The sequence below is a fragment of the Urocampus carinirostris genome, chromosome 8 (genome assembly GCF_059441175.1).
Source record: "Urocampus carinirostris isolate Australia breed hairy pipefish chromosome 8, RoL_Ucar_1.0, whole genome shotgun sequence".
Lineage (NCBI taxonomy): Eukaryota > Metazoa > Chordata > Actinopteri > Syngnathiformes > Syngnathidae > Urocampus > Urocampus carinirostris.
The window spans coordinates 11265192-11282975 of NC_142356.1; the positions used below are offsets into that span (position 1 = coordinate 11265192).

At 39.0% G+C, this 17784-nt stretch overlaps 1 protein-coding gene across 2 annotated transcripts in view; it reads left to right on the forward strand.

Moving 5' to 3' along the window:
• Nucleotides 1-17784, forward strand: part of LOC148360707 (potassium voltage-gated channel subfamily KQT member 5-like) — a 181324-nt gene that overhangs the window by 129871 nt on the left and 33669 nt on the right. For both annotated transcript variants that reach the window (XM_088341605.1, XM_088341606.1), the window contains exons 4-7: nucleotides 170-345; nucleotides 5642-5767; nucleotides 9231-9341; nucleotides 11847-11942. In XM_088341605.1, the coding sequence (XP_088197731.1) occupies nucleotides 170-345; nucleotides 5642-5767; nucleotides 9231-9341; nucleotides 11847-11942 (509 nt within the window). The remainder of the gene's footprint in view (nucleotides 1-169; nucleotides 346-5641; nucleotides 5768-9230; nucleotides 9342-11846; nucleotides 11943-17784) is intronic.

Sequence of the window (17784 nt, forward strand, 5' to 3'; positions counted from 1 at the left end):
CATTATTCTTACCACTATGAATTGAAGGATGAGAGAATATAACCAGGCACTTAGAGTGAAACTAAACACTCTTCATCACAAGCTTTCTTTTACCTATGCTACGCAGGTGGCAAATATTGCCTTGTGTGTTCCATAAAAACTAAAAATCTCTTTTTTTTGTATCTTGCAGACATAATAGTGCTAATCGCATCAGTTGCTGTGGTGTCGGCAGGTAGCCAGGGCAACATCTTCGCGACGTCAGTCCTGCGTAGTCTTCGTTTCTTACAGATCCTACGCATGGTGCGCATGGATCGCAGAGGGGGTACATGGAAGCTGCTCGGTTCTGTGGTCTACGCACACAGCAAGGTAAGCAGCAGGACAACCACGGACTACAAAGTCTATTTGCGCAATGACGTCTCGCTCACACTTTCAAACCCAATAAGATTGCCCGAATGTATACAGTATATAGGGTTGCTGCTAGTGAGGGTCGAAGAAAGATCAAGAAACATCCAGCACGGGCCCTCCATCCCTCAGGAAATTGAAGGCAGTTTTCTGATTGGTTTGAACATACTGGTGCTTGTAAAAAATACGTATTTTCCTGTGGACCTATTTAAAAAAAAAAAACGCCAAGTCAAAACCTTAAATTGGTGAGAGTATCAGGAAACCAGAACAGACCAGTGGACCCCAGAGCATTCGTTTAAGTCTTCTATTAAGGAAGCGTTCAGGGCTTGCTGGAGACGTGATGGCCGTCAGACGTCAGCAGCCGCGCCGGGGAGATAACTTTGGAACGAGTCGGGAATCGTTGTGCGGAAGTCAGGCAGGTCGCGTTTACCGGGGCTGGAGAAGAGATCAAAGCGTGGGACAGAAACAGGTCGGATCGGAGGCAGGCAGAAACGGGTAAGCAGAGTTCTAAAAGAACGGGATGTCAGGAGAAACACACAGAGTTACAAAAATGTACGCTCTGACACTGCTCTCTGGACGCAGGGCGCTTAAGAGAGAAGTGCCAGCCAATCAGAAGGCGCCCACCCAGGCGCCACATGATTGCTCCAGGTGATCTGAGTTAGTAATCATGACAGAGAGAATACATAAGTACATTTGACGCACTTCAAAATAAGGAATGGGCTTTGGATACCCACACTTCCATCTACAGACGCTGCCCAATTTACGAACGAGATAGATTACGGACGATCGTTCGTAAGTTGAATTTGTTCGTAAGTCGCTTCAGTGTTATATTTTGTATGTTTAAGGTTTGTATAAGTATGTTTAAGGCTTGCATAAGTAACCTGTATTATTTTGTACTAAAAAAATAACATTTCCTAAAATAATATGCCCTATATAGATAAAGTTTAACTTTTGGAAAATAACCTTCAAGAGGATCTCCTCTGTGGTAAAAAGTGGCCGAAAATAAACGATCCAACCATTTTCTCAACCGCATCAAGCTTTCTTATTCCACATTCATTTCAAAAGAAACGACTCGCCTCTTGTTTACACTTTATACCATCCATATTTAATGGATGCATGAGATATTAAACAATAAAAATGTCAAAAATCCTACTGCGCTGGAGATAGTATAGACATAGACAGTATAGTATGTTTACACACAAACTACTGGGTGACGTCTCAGAGTGCAACACGTCGGTAGCGGCGGAAAGAAGCACTACAGTAATGTCCTTTACCCGAGAAAAAGGTGCACACAATACAAAATCTCACAGCAATGTCAGGATATTTTTCGACATCCCGATAAAAATATTCGTATCTACCGTTTTTCGTAAGTCGAATGGTCGTAAGTAGGGGGAGCGCTTGTATACCACACCACATGGCGAAAAACACAAGAAAAAAACACAATCAACTAAAGCCAAGCAGAAATGAGCAGTATGCAAATGCACTACAATCGCTATCTGTTTCGGAGGTCGGCTCACATGTTGTGTTAATGGGACTCGCTGTTTTGAAATTGTGTTCTTTTAATGATGTCACAGCTTTAGAGGAAACAAGCCAGATAAATCAACCTTGAGACTGAAGTCCCTCGGCACGTGGTTATTTACAATAATACAAAATCTAACTTTCAGAAATGTCCAGATCTTTTTTGACATCCCGAAAAAAATGTTCTTATCTATTGTTTTACGTAAGTCGAATGGTCGTAAGTAGGGGAGCGTCTCAATAATGTTCATGGAGTCCTTAACCGGGTCTGCCTTATTATAACTGCATCAACACAAACACACACACTGGAGATTTGAAAGAAAATTAAATACTTTTATGTGAGCCTTAAAGTTGTGAAACCCTATTACAATGTTGATTAAACTTATTATAATTATTTTACCGCAGTTTTGTATTTCATGTTGTTTCTTTCCAATCCTTCTGAGTCTCTGCTCTAGCACTTTGACCAGCGTGAAATATTTATTCGCTGGAAGCGTCGAGGCGAAAAATCTCTTAAATAATTGAATATTCCAGATGAGTTTTGTAATTTTAAAATAAAGGCAATCCCCACAAACATATGTTAAAGCAAGATTGGACTTTTCATGCAAGACTGGTATGCAGGGTTGGGTAGGGTTACTTTAACTGGATTACTTTCAATTATTTTTGGATTACTCCAATACCAAATATGCTAATAAAAGACCTCATCTCATCTCATCTCATCTCATTAGCTGCACCGCTTATCCTCAGTAGGGTCGCGGGGGTGCTGGAGCCCATCCCAGCAATCATCGGGCAGTGGGCAGGGGACACCCTGAACTGGTTGCCAGCCAAACGCAGGGCACACAGGGACAGGCAACTCGCTCACTCAATCACACCTAGGGACAATTTGGACCGGCCAATCCACCTGAAATGCATGTCTTTGGAATGTGGGAGGAAACCGGAGTGCCCGGAGGAAACACAAGCACAGGGAGAACATACAAACTCCGCACAGTAAGTCCGGTAGCTGGATTTGAACCCACACAGGAGGTTCCCAAGACCTTAGAACTGTGCCGCACACGCGCTAACCACTGCGCTGCCGTGGTGCCCTAATAAAAGACAAAAGAAACTAAATATGAATAAAAGTATGACTCACAACACGTGGTAAGCTTTCTCTCCTGGCTTTGATCTCCGACAAAACTAACATAAAATGCGACAGAAACAAAATGAAAATAAATCCAAACAGCTTGCCAACATCATTTTTGCCGTTCCATGTATTCTGTTACTCCCCAAGCCTGCACAAAATTTAGGAATTTTATTCATATTTAGTTCCTTTTGTCTTTTATTAGCATATTTGGTATTGGAGTAATCCAAAAGTAATTGAAAGTAATCCAGTTAAAGTAACCCTACCCAACCCTGCTGGTATGATATGAAATACTTCTCAAGGATGACTTTAGGGTCAGATCTTATCGAGGTTTGACTAAAACAATGATAACCTCAGATTTCAATGCTTTCGATGGTGTACTGAGAAAAAAAAAACGCAATTTCTGGACTATAAGCCGCAATTTTTGTCACTCATACATCGGCGGCTCATGCAGAGGTGAGGCAGGTGTTTTTGAGGAAGATGCAAATCACATCCATAATCAAACACAGTAGAACTTTAAGATACGCTTATGTGCTTTGTTCATAGATCAAATTAGCAAAAACTCATGCTAATTGCCGTTAATTGTGTTGCTACATTTTAGTGATTTTTACCAGTGTGTGTTTTTTAAACCAGGCCTGTTAGCACTGTGTTACTTGCGTTTTTGGGCTTGTATTGTGTTTTTTTCTGCGTTACTTGTGTTGCTGTGTGTGTGTGTTTCCCCTACGGTAATTAATTTTCTTTAGTAAATCATTTATTGTGTTTAAAATATAATACAAGGCTACAGTTCCCTGATCTAGTTGTCAACAGTAGTCTCAGGCAATGGCTGCCAGGACTGTTGCATGTCCAATCCATCTCCATCCATGTTGAAGGTTTTACAAGTCGTACGTTTCTAAGAGTAATTATATGATGTATGAAAAACTATATCTCGTTATAGTTCGGACGGATGTAAACAATGTTTCCTGTAATTTTCCAAGGGTCTGAGCGTTCACTCAAAGTCGGTGAGCAACGCTTGAAACAACAGTGAGCAACCATAATCCCAAGTGTGGCAAGATAATTAATTATCAAACATGTCCAAAACTTGACATCACGTTACATTTTGCTGAGTTTCCGGCAATGCCAAATTATTTTTCTCTTTTGAATGAATTGACTCATATACTATTGCAAAGGTTGTACGGCCTACAAAATGTCGTTTGTTCTTACAAATCTTTCACAAGATATCCATTTCTTTTTATTTCCTGATATATTTTGTCACATAATATTGACATTTTTATGGGCTTATTGAGTCGGTTGTAAGATACAGAACTGTACTTAATCAGATTTTTTTAGTGGAAGTACAATGTTGGCAACAAGATTCACTTGATATAATTGGAAATGATTTGAATGCAACACAAACTTTTTATTCTTTTTTCTGTGTTTTTTTTTCTACTTTTTTTTTTTAATTCCTTTAAAAAAAATCTCATTGTGTTTATTTTTTCCGAGCTGTTACTTTTTTCTTTTTGTTCTCTATTTACTTTTTCCCAACATTTCTTTCTTTTTTTTCTGGCTTTTTTCTAAATTTTTCCTTCTTTTTTTCCTCTTCCTTTTATTTCCTTTTTTCTCAGCTTTTTACTACTTTTTCATTTGGGTATTTTTTTCTTTTTTGTTCTATTCCCCCCTTCCTTTAAGTCATTTTTGTGGATAATTTTACTTAATATTAATTATTATTATTAAAGAAGCAAAAACAACCTGAAGAGCCGTTTAGAACCTGAAAGAGCCGGGTTCCTTTTAGTGAGCCGAGCCGAAGAAGCCGGTTCTCAACAACTTTACTAACTTTACTCAACTTCGTTCTACTTCGGCTCGACCTCAAAATACCGCATTTAGGACACAACGTCAGGGGAACCCGTGTATTTTTACCTTCATGCACTGTAACTTTGACTTAATTCGCTTCTTAATTAGTAATTTTGAGCCCTGATTTTTGTGCGCTGGCTCGATTTTCTTGTGCGCTGAGAATGTGCCAGTAGTGCGCAATTGCGCACGCGCGCAGCTTAGAGGGAACACTGGATGAAAAGTTTATGCACTTCGGGAAGATATTGGGACATGGTCTCAATGCATTGTTTTGTTGCGGTTTTCACCATCCAGAGAAGGGAATTAAAACTTCAATAACACATCCCCTTTGATCACTGCCCGACTTTAGTCGTTGAGCTCGGTATCAGTGTCTTTTCCCTGTGTCCCTTTGATATTAAAACTTTGAAAAATCTTTCAATATACGGTATGTCTTTGCAAAAATCCTGTCTTTCAATTTGCAGATTATGTATGAATCTACGAAATGTCTTTTCCTAATAAAAATTTATTGGAGTCCAGAAATTACGGTAGTCATCCTTGTAAATGTGTTCATATTTGTCGACAAAAAATACCAAACACCAAGTTTATCTGATCACCGATTGCATGATTAACTGCTAAATCGAATGCTAAATTGCACTAGTTAACAGTCTTCCAAGGTCATATACAACCTGGGAAGTTCTGAAGAAGAGCTTTTGCATTAAAACAATACACTTCTGTCTTTATTGTTTTGACTCAAACACGTTCAGTAGTTTGACTGAACTTAAATATTATAACCTTGTGCTCTAAATGTCTGCTGATTTCTGCCCTTAGGAGCTGGTTACTGCTTGGTACATTGGTTTCTTGGTTCTCATCTTCTCTTCATTCCTTGTCTACCTTGTGGAGAATAAGTTCAACCAAGAGTTTGCCACATATGCTGATGCCCTTTGGTGGGGTACGGTGAGTTTGGAGAAGTAACTTACCATAGGCAATTCATTGTTCCATTGGTACCATATTCCTTTGCCTGCACATTTTAGTAAGTCTTATTGAGATGCAAGTAGGAAATCTTCTCATTTTGCATGTACAGTGGAACCGCGGTTTTCGAACGCCTCTCATTTCGAACAAATCGGTGTTCGACCAAAAATTTCGAGAAATTCTTGCTTCGCTGTTCGGTCAAAAAATCTGAGTTCGAACGCCGGTACGCTAGGGTGCGATGCTGAGTGGCGTACGGGTGTTTTAGCCCCTAATTATGCCTCCGAAGAAGGTCGGTGCAAGCAGGACAGGTGAAAAAGAAAACAAGTTGTTCGTCCAACTATTGCCTTTAAGAAAGACACAATAGCTAAATATGAAAGAGGTGTACAAATTTCCGATCTTGCTAGTGAATACAGCATGGCTAAATCTACTATCAGTACGATAGTAAAGAATAAGGAGGCTGTGAAATCGAGTAATGCGTCTAAGGTAGTTAGCGCTATAAGCAAGTAACTGCCGCAAGTTTTGGAAGAGGTTGAAAAACTTTTGATGATTTTTCTCTCTCCACCGTCCACCACAAAGGTAAGAAATCCTATTCATAATCCTTTTTATTTTTACACGTTCATGTTAGCGTAATCTTTCGTACGGAAGAATACGCTAACGCGAACGTACTATTAGCCTGGGTTAGCTTCATGTTTACGTTAAACATCCATGGTAAACATTCAGGGTGTTGGAACGGATTAAATCGATTTTACATTACTTTTAATGGGAAAAACGATTTTCCGTGATCGACCAAATCGGTTTTTGAACAGGGTTCTGGAAGGGATTATGGTCGAGAACCGAGGTTCCACTGTATGTCATTATCAGTGTTGGGCGTGTAACTGAAAAACAGTAGTTACAGTTATTAGTTACTTTATTCAAAAAAATAATTCACTTACCCCCCAAATTGCTGATACCACAAGTAGTTACTCTGAAAATAACTATCTAGTTACTAATTACCACGTAGAAGCCAACCCCCTAAAACCTCTTTAAAATAGCCCAGGGTTGGGTAGGGTTACTTTAACTTGATTACTTTCAATTACTTTTGGATTACTCCAATACCAAATATGCTAATAAAAGACAAAAGAAACTAAATATGAATAAAATGATGACTCACAACACGTGGTAAGCTTTCTCTCCTGGCTTTGATCTCTTTGATCTCCGGCAAAACTAACATAGAATGCGACAGAAACAAAATTAAAATAAATCCAAACAGCTTGCCAACATCATTTATGCCGTTCCATGTGTTCCGTTACTCCCCAAGCCTGCACAACATTGAATAGTTTTATTCATATTTAGTTTTTTTTGTCCTTTATCAGCATATTTGGTTTTGGAGTAATCCAAAAGTAATTGAAAGTAATCCAGTTAAAGTAACCCTACCCAACCCTGAAATAGCCACATAATGAAATAAATAAAAGAAAACGTGTAAACCAACCTATGGAAGCAGTAAACCTTTCATATTTCGGTCCTTGTGCATTCAGGAAAGCTTGCAAAGAAACACTTAGCCAAACACTCCATACCCTTTTTGTGTTCGACTAATAAACCACTCAAAAATCTCCTTCTCCATTTATGGATACTCTCCAGGGCATTTTTTTTCTCCAGGCATGTTTTCGTTTACAAATAAAAGTATTTGGCACATTCTCACTGTAGAATTTGTGCTTATGTTTGCCCCATTGATTTTCCGTTGATTTTATTTTTCCTGTATAACCCGTTCCCCTACCCCCGCACTGCGTACCATTTGCAACTAGTGACACTGAAGCAAATACTGTACACGCATGTAAGCCCGTATATACAGTATACATGTGCGTATATCCAGTAGGGAGGATATCTCCATTAGGAAGAATTCAGCGTCCCCGTACTTGAGATGGTGTCACCATAGCTGTATTTAGTTGTATTATGTAGGTAAACATAAATAAGCACACCCTGGTCACAATGTTAGTAATACAGGAGTATTTACTTGCGGTTGGTGGATCAATCCAGGAATCGATACTATCGATACTAAGCAAGTATTTGGATTAGATTGATACTATAGTCCTAGGATATATACATTTTCACCAACAATTTCCTCAAAGCATCTCTCTACATAAACATAGCTCAGCCTTTCATTCTCAACCAGCGCCCTCGTCAACTCCCAAAGTTAATGGCTGAGTGTGTGCCTGACAGGCACACTATTAGCACTCCTTACATGGCCGGCTGCTGCATCCTGCCTGCCAGGCAGAAGAGAGGGCCAAATCTATGTGACCACCCCTAGAAGCTGAAAATGAAATAGGGAGACAGAAAGCACAGTGCGGTATAGCCTTTTTTCAACAACAAAATGGAGAGTGCCTGGTATCATCTGTTTAGTAAAGTGGTCTGCTCCTGTGGCGACACCACAAATTCACATGACCACATGAAAAAAGCCCAGCCTCCATATAGCAATGAGCTGCAACTAAATGTTTGAACATGCTACTGTTGTTAAACAAAACCTGTAAATCCGTTGTCATTATGGTAGCAGTGGCAATGAGAGCCTACTGACGCTTTATCTACAATACTGACTTGTTTTTTTTTAAACCGTGCAATGGAAGGTATATTTGTTGTCTAGTTGATGTCAGAAAGTGGACCGGGAAGCAGGAAGTCGGAACTCATTTGCGTAGCCAATCTTTCACTTTAATTGAGAAATAAAAGTTGTCCAACACACAAACGGACCAAAAAAAAAAAACACAGGTTCAAAGGTAATCAAAATTACAAACTAGGCATTACACGGATCAAACAGGCATGAACAGGTCTTCAACATCGTAAAGCAATGGTCTGGCAACGGGCAGTCCCAAAAGGAGCGTTTAAGTACTCCACAAGCAATCAGTTCAATGCGTCTCAGCCGGTGTCAAGGGGCGGGGCTAGCTGGATGCCATGACAACCGTGCAGGACATGACAGTTGACAAAGTTCTATCGTTTTGCATTTTCTTTACATTACTTCTCTTTTGGTTGACTCTCTTGGCTTTTGTTTTGGATATAAACAGAAATATTTCTATTCATTTTTGCTACGCAGTTATTCAATAAAATATATATATATATTTTTACTAATTAAAATATTTCTGCTGTGTTTATCGTAACTATGAACTATTAATCATGTCTTTTAGAAGAAATAAGTATCGGATCGGTATCAATCAATACCACCCTGTATGTACTTGGATTCAGCACACTGCGTTTAATAAGTAGCAGAATAAAGTGGTAATGCACCATGTAGTAACAGCCTTAGATTAAAAAACATTTATTAATAATGGATTACAGTACTCGTTACAGAGAAAGGTAATTGCATTCTAGGAATGTATTACTTTATATTGCGTCAGTCCTAACCCTTGTGATTTTATACGACATAACAACCAAGCTTGCAGGTTAGTGGTGCATGTCATATTCATCTGGAAACTTATTTTTACAGATCACTCTGACCACCATTGGTTATGGAGACAAGACACCAAAGACATGGACAGGAAGGATGTTGTCTGCAGGGTTCGCACTGTTGGGGATCTCGTTCTTTGCCTTACCTGCAGTAAGTGAAGACTTCGTTTGAATTAAATTGACTGCTCCTAGTGTCACGACCCAGAATGGAATCTCGGACTCAATTGCGTTCGTTTTAAAGGAATCTTTATTGGATTGAGCTGACAGAGCTAGCTTTGGAAGCCGATGGTTGTCGGTCGCTAGCAGCGTTGTACGGAACGGCAGTTCCGTGACAGGTAGGCAGAACCAATACGTCTCAGCGGGCCGGTCGAGTAGGAGAGTAGATCGTAAACGCGGGGCAGAAACAGGTCGGAACCGAAGGCAGGAATCAAAACAGGAGAGTAGTCTTTGGTACTTGGCGAAACGCACAGGAACACAGAAGTACGGTCTGACGTCCTTCTCTGGACGCTGACTGCTTAAGAAGAGAACGTCAGCCAATCAAAGAGCGCGCTCCAGCGCGCCAAACGATTGCCACAGGTGTCTTCACTTCGGCAATCATGACACCTAGAGATACTTTGATCTACGACTAGGTTTAATTTGCATCTAGGGCATGATCAGACATTGGTTTCGGCCGCATATGAAGGACTCAATTGATAATTTAACCTTACAACAGGAATTTCCTGAAAAACAAGCAAACTTACACACCTTCTTTGGCATACTGTGATATAAATACTTCTTGATAAACATGCTCTGGAGAGAGAAAACGGGTCTTTATCTCTCTCTAGTGGCCCTCTGGCACGTTTGATGTTCGATAATATAAAAAAGATGGTTTCTGTAGGACAGAACTGGAAGGTAAATGCAGTTTTCCAAATTGTAAACATGATGATGGTTAAGTATCATGTAAATTGGATTGTGTCAAGGCATGTCGAAAATCTGACCTGGGGGCCATTTATAACCAGTGGTCACATTTTTACTGGCCATTGGTCTCTGTCATAAAATGAATACTGTGGCCCGTCAGTAATGTTGACCGCAGTATAAAATACATACAAATTACCATTTCACCAGATGATGGCAGTAGCCCTTTGGTTACCTTACCCTTGGCTTTCCGTGAGAATATTAGCCCACGCCATTTTCAATATGGCAACTGTTAACAAAATAAAGAAAGTTGACTGTGAGGAGTGCTGCTTCAGGGACAAGTGTAAATTGGAGTATGTTTTTCACCGAAATCGCCAATGACTGCATCTACCTAATTCACCAAGAGACTGAGGCTGTTTTCAAAGAATATAATATCCAGAGGCACTTCCAGACGAAACATGCCGACGACAAAAAGCTAACTGGAACGCTGTGTAAAGGTGAAGCAAATGGAAGCTGTTTTAACTGCACTGCAGCACTTTTTCACGAGACCCTGCGAGTCAAATGAAAATGCTACAAAGGCAAGCTATAAGGTCACAATGCTGATCGCCATACGCTGCAAACACTTAATGGAAGTTGAATTTATTAATGACTGCCAGACTGAATAGTCGTGTCAAGAACCGGAACAGGAGGAGAACCCATATGCGTGATGTTTCTCACACAAGCTTTATTTTACGGGAAATGGGGCATTCATGCACGTCAACCCAAACGCCAGTGATTCGGCGATCGTTGGGCGGAAGACGTAAGGCAGCAGTCTGGCGTGGACTGACAGGGAGCCAGAGGCCCTCGAGATCAATACCAATTGCTCGAGCAGATATCGGATAGATGGAGTGATACCGGACAGGACGGGACAGACAGGATTGATATCAAACCTGGGTATCGAAATTAAACAGGACAAACTAGACGGGAACGAAACTAGAAATCGATATTAAATAGGACAAAATAGACGGGAACATTACCGGACAGAAAACACAGGCACGGAACCGGACAGAGTCAAAACCCACGTCTTGCGGTGCAGAGGTTCGTTGACAGACTGACAAAGGGTGAGTGAGAGCCCTGAGCTTAAATAAAAGGGAAAACGATCTGTCAGCGAGCAGCAGCTGGCGCCACATGGGCGGGGCCAACTGGGCGCCATGACAACCGTGACAGTTCAAAGAATTTTAGGCTGAATAGTCGGCCCTCACACATTTTCAATTTACCAAATCTGGCCCGCTTTCTGAAAAGTTTGGAGACCCCTGCCTTAATCCTTACATTTGTGCAAGATTATTTTTCCAATTATAATTTCACAGTACAGACATGATTTATAAAGTTACCTTTTTTAAAGAACAGTACTTTTATGTGTTAGATAAATAATTGAGGCTTTAAATTGGGCGTATTTTGGAGTAATGATTAAATATTTAAATGAATAAAAAGTATTACTTTGCGGGTTTTGACTATCGTGGGACGTTTTTGCAAAAAATAGTAACTTAGAACCGACAGGCTACAAAGGAATGTCACTTTTTCAAGTAACCTTTTTACGTATGGCTTCTTATAAAGTGACTGAACAGGTACAGGACAAAAAGAGAAACGCTCACTTAAAGAGATTGTAAACCGTCAACGGGGCACCTTCAACACAGTCTATGTTTAGTCGAAGTCATATAAAAAATGATGGCGATCGTTCCGCTAAATAAAGAAGCGTTCACAAAATGCCTTCTATTCCCATCAGGGTATTCTGGGCTCAGGTTTTGCTCTGAAGGTCCAAGAGCAGCACAGACAGAAGCACTTTGAAAAGAGGAGAAACCCTGCAGCCTACCTCATCCAGGTAAATTCAATTTGGCAGAAATCAGATAACTGCTTTGACAACAATCGACGTTGCTGTTTTTCTCGTCAATATACCGCCTGTGTTATTTTCCTTTGTTTATGTAACCTGCTAATCCTTATAAAATGGGATCCAAAATTCCTGGCAATTCCATGTATCTCCTTATTTTTCATGAAGGTTACAATTTCCCACATTGTCTTCATCCCAGAACACGTTGTTCCTGTCTTGTGGGCCTCACATAGTTCCTCCATTTCCATTGAGGACCAAGAAATAACCGCAAAAAAAAGATTAAAAAAAGTTAAAAACATACAAATTAATCAAATAAATAGAAGTAAGGGTGATTAAATAGAAAATAAAAGGAATTAGAAATGAGATCTTATAGTGAGCGTGTGTATTATTTCCCTGCGGGGATGAATAAAGTATCTATCTATCTAATCTATCCATCTATCTCAATGCCCCCCTCTCTCTCTATCTTAAATCTATCTATCTATCTATCTATCTATCTATCTATCTATCTATCTATCTATCTATCTATCTATCTATCTATCTATCTATCTATCTATCTATCTATCTATCTATCTATCTAACTATCTCCATCCCCCCTCTTTCTATCTATCTATCTATCTATCTATCTATCTATCTATCTATCTATCTATCTATCTATCTATCTATCTATCTATCTATCTATCTATCTATCTGTCTCAATCCCCCCTCTCTCTCTCTATCTATCTAACTATCTAGACATCTATCTATCTATCTATCTAACTATCTCCATCCCCCCTCTTTCTATCTATCTATCTATCTATCTATCTATCTATCTATCTATCTATCTATCTATCTATCTATCTTAATCCCCCTCTCTCTCTATCTATCTATCTATCTCAATCCCCCTCTCTCTCTATCTATCTATCTAACTATCTAGACATCTACCTATCTATCTATCTAACTATCTCCATCCCCCCTCTTTCTATCTATCTATCTATCTATCTATCTATCTATCTATCTATCTATCTATCTATCTATCTATCTATCTATCTATCTATCTGTCTCAATCCCCCTCTCTCTCTCTATCTATCTATCTATCTATCTATCTATCTATCTATCTATCTATCTATCTATCTATCTATCTATCTATCTATCTATCTATCTATCTATCTATCTATCTATCTATCTATCTATCTATCTATCTATCTATTATTTGACTAGTGGATGTATTGTGTAGTGCACCCAAAAAGGAGTTTCTTAAAATCACAAGGAAAAATACAAATTGTGGAGACTCAAAGTGACCAAACTTCCTCCTTTTTCATTTTTTGCCCAGTCCTTTGCTAGATTTTTGTTGCCGTAGCAGCAAGATGGTATTGATGTCAGCCTCCCATAAGTGAGGCTTAAGTCATGTAAAATAAAAGCATTTATCAACATGCGAGTATTTTAAGACATGCTGGTTTATATTATAATTCATGTATTTTGCTTATTATTCAAGACAATTGTTTATTTTTTTTTAAAGATGAAGTTTGTTCACCACTAGGAGGCACATTTGCCTAACACGCCAAAGGGCCCCAGTTCAAAACCAGGTGGAAACATGTGTTGGCCTGGAGAGGGATGTGCGCCGACAGGCCGTACTTGCCCAAGACTCACCACAGTAAATCCTGCCCTTACGACCCTAGTGATTAAGGGATCAATTACTTTTGGATGACTCCAATACCAAATATGCTAATAAAAGACAAAATAAACTAAATATGAATAAAATGATGACTCCCAACACGTGGTAAGCTTTCTCTCCTGGCTTTGATCTCTTTGATCTCCGCTAAAACTAACATAAAATGCGACAGAAACAAAATGAAAATAAATCCTAACAGCTTGCCAACATCATTTTTGCCGTTCCATGTATTCCGTTACTCCCCAAGCCTGCACAAAATGTAATCATTTTATTAATATTTAGTTTATTTTGTCTTTTATTAGCATATTTGGTATTGGAGTCATCCAAAAGTAATCGAAAGTAATCCAGTTAAGGTAACCCTATCCAACCCTTTTTGCCGATGTGCTTTGATTGAAAGAGCGAAAAGGCAGGTCATAAAATATTCAGCACTAGAAGATATAGGACCACCCCCTCGTTTAAATAACATTATGGTGGATGTCGTGCTGGTAGAAATGAATTTATATGAGAGTGCTAGGTTCCTGTTGATTGATATCTAGATGTTTTTATATATTTCAGACTATATCTGTTGTCATCAATGTTCCTTGTAATTTTCCACGGTTGTGAGCGTTCACACAAAGTCTGTGAGCAACGCTTGAAACAACAGTGAGCAACGGCAATCCCAAGTGTGGCAACTAAATCATAATCAAACATGTCTAAAACTTGACATCAAGTTACATTTTGCTAAGTTGCCGGCAATGCAAAATTATTTTTCTCTTTTGAATGAATTGACTCAAGTACTAATGCAAAGGTTGTACGGCCTACAAACTTCGTTTTTCTTACAATTCTTTCACAAAATATCCATTTCTTTTTTTTTCCTGATATATTTTGCCGCATAATATTAACAATTTTATTTAGTCGGTTTTAAGATAGAGAACTGTACTTAATCACATTTTTTAGTGGGAGTACAATGTTGATATAATATTATTAATTATTTGATTGCAACACAAACTTTTTCTTCTTTTTTCCGTGTTTTTTTTCCTACTTTTTTTAAAATTCCTTTAAAAAAAAATCTCATTGTGTTTATTTTTTCCGAGCTGTTACTTTTTTCTTTTTGTTCTCTATTTACTTTTTTCCTACATTTCTTTTTTCTTTTTTTCTGGCTTTTTTCTAAATGTTTCCTTCTTTTTTTCTCTTCCTTTTGTTTCTTTTTTTCTCAGCTTTTCACTACTTTTTCATTTTGGTATTTTTTTCTTTTTTGTTCTATTCCCCCTTCTTTTAAGCCATTTTGTGCATAACTTTACCTAATATTTGGTCATGTTGGGATTAAAGAAGCAAAAACAACCTAAAGAGCCGTTTAGGACCCGAAATAGACGGTTCCTTTTAGTGAGCCGAGCCGAAGAAGCCGGTTCTCGACAAAATTTACTAACTTTACTCGACTTCGTTCTACTTCGGCTCGACTTCAAAATACCGCATTTAGGACACAACGTCAGGGGAACCCGTGTATTTTTACCTTCATGCACTGTAACTTTGACTTAAGTCGCTTCTTAATTAGTAATTTTGAGCCCTTATTTTTGTACGCTGGCTCGATTTTCTTGTGCGCCGAGAATGTGCGAGCAGTGCGCAATTGCGCACGCGCGCAGCTTAGAGGGAACACTGGTTGTCATTATGCTGCATTTCTGGTCTTCCATACTTTTTTAGTCTCGCCTCTCCCGTTATGCTTTCATTCCTATTCCTCTATTGTTTGACACTATGGCATTGTCTTCTGAGTGTAGTGTTTTCCCATCATCTCTATGTGACACATGACTGAATTTCCCCCCTCCGGTTCTTCCAACATGGCACTTATTTTTTTCCATTGCATATCCCTGCTTTTCTTAACGTTATTGTGTCACTATGAGAGGCCTTTTTAGATGTTTATCATACTTACACTTGCGTATTGTCACGAAGCGGGTCGGGAAGCAGGAAGTTGGAACTCATTTGCGTAGACGATCTGTCACTTTAATTGAGAAAGAAAAGTTGTCCGACACACAAACGGACCAAAAACAAAACAAAGCAGGCTCAAATGCAGGCATTTCTCAGAATCAAACAGAACTTGCAGGAATCTCTCAGAATGTTACACCGAAATGCAACAAAGTCCAACAAGCACAACAAGAATAAACAGGTATCAAACAGGCATGAATAGGTTTTCAACAAGGGTAAACAACGATCTGGCAAAGGGCAGTTCCAAAAGGCGTTTAAGTACCCATAGGAGTAATCAGGAAATGTAGGTCGCCCGGTGTCAAGGGGCGGACCAGTTGGGCGCCATGACAACCGTGCAGGGCATGACAGCGTATAACATCGTACTCTTAAACATGCACAACCATACTTTCGAACAGACACAGTCATACCCATCCACAAACACTACTATACTCTCTCATACATACAACAATGCTTTCATGCACACAACTATACTCTCATGCATACAGTTTACTCTAACACACACACAACTATACTCTCACTCATCTCACCATAGTCTTGTGCATGAGAGAGTCTCATAGTGTTTTGAGAGTCTATTGTAGTATGTGTGGGAGAGTATAGTAGTATGTGGGTGAAAAAAATAGTAGTGTGTGTATGAGAGTATAGTGTGAGAGACTATAATAATGTGTGAGTGAGTCTGATAGTGTTTTGATAGTCTATAGTAGTATGTGTGTGAAAGCATAGTAGTGTGCGTATGAGAGTATAGCGTGAGCAAGTATAATAATGTGTGAGTGAGTCTAATAGTGTTTTGAGAGTCTTTAGTAGTATCTGTGTGAAAGCATAGTAGTGTGAGTATGAAAGTATAGTGTGAGAGAGTATAATATGTGAGCGAGTCTCATAGTGTTTTAAGAATCTATAGTAGTATGTGTGGGAGAGTATAGTAGTATTCATGTGAAAGCATAGCAGTGTGCGTATGAGAGTATAGTGTGAGAGAGTATAAGTGTGAGCGAGTCTAATAGTGTTTTGAAAGTCTATAGTAGTATGTGTGTGAAAGCATAGTAGGTTGCATATGAGAGTATAGTGTGAGAGAGTATAATAATGTGTGAGTAAGTCTAATAGTGTTTTGAAAGTCTATAGTAGTATGTGTGTGAGAGTATAGTAGTATGTGTGTGAAAGCATAGTAGTGTACATATGAGAGTATAGTGTGAGAGAGTATAATAAAGTGAGAGCAACTCTAGTGTTTTGAGAGTTTATAGTAGTATGTGTGTGAGAGTATAGTAGTATGTGTGTGAAAGCATAGTAGTGTGCGTATGAGAGTATATTGTGAGAGTATAATAATGTGTGAGCGAGTCTAATAGTGTTTTGAGAGTCTATAGTAGTATGTACCAGCTCAGTAGCCTAGATGGTAAGGCGCCCGCTTTGAGACTGGGAGGTTCGGGTTCGCGCCCCGGCCGAGTCATTCCTAAGACTTAAAAAGTGGTCGGCGGCGCCCTCTCTTGGCTGCGGCTGCATCGGGTCAGATGCAATCGACATTTCGTTCTGTGTACATTGTTACACAGAATGACAATACAAGGAAATTATTATTATTATTATTATTATGTGTGGGAGAGTATAGTAGTATTCATGTGAAAGCATAGCAGTGTGCGTATGAGAGTATAGTGTGAGAGAGTATAAGTGTGAGCGAGTCTAATAGTGTTTTGAAAGTCTATAGTAGTATGTGTGTGAAAGCATAGTAGGTTGCATATGAGAGTATAGTGTGAGAGAGTATAATAATGTGTGAGCAAGTCTAATAGTGTTTTGAAAGTCTATAGTAGTATGTGTGTGAGAGTATAGTAGTATGTGTGTGAAAGCATAGTAGTGTACATATGAGAGTATAGTGTGAGAGACTATAATAAAGTGAGAGCAACTCTAGTGTTTTGAGAGTTTATAGTAGTATGTGTGTGAGAGTATAGTAGTATGTGTGTGAAAGCATAGTAGCGTGCATATGAGAGTATATTGTGAGAGAGTATAATAATGTGTGAGCGAGTCTAATAGTGTTTTGAGAGTCTATTGTAGTATGTGTGGGAGAGTATAGTAGTATTTATGTGAAAGTATAGCAGTGTGCGTATGAGAGTATAGTGTGAGAGAATATAATAAAGTGTGAGCAACTCTCACAGTGTTTTGAGAGTCTATAGTAGTATGTGTGTGAAAGCATAGTAGGTTGCATATGAGAGTATAGTGTGAGAGATTATAATAATGTGTGAGCAAGTCTAATAG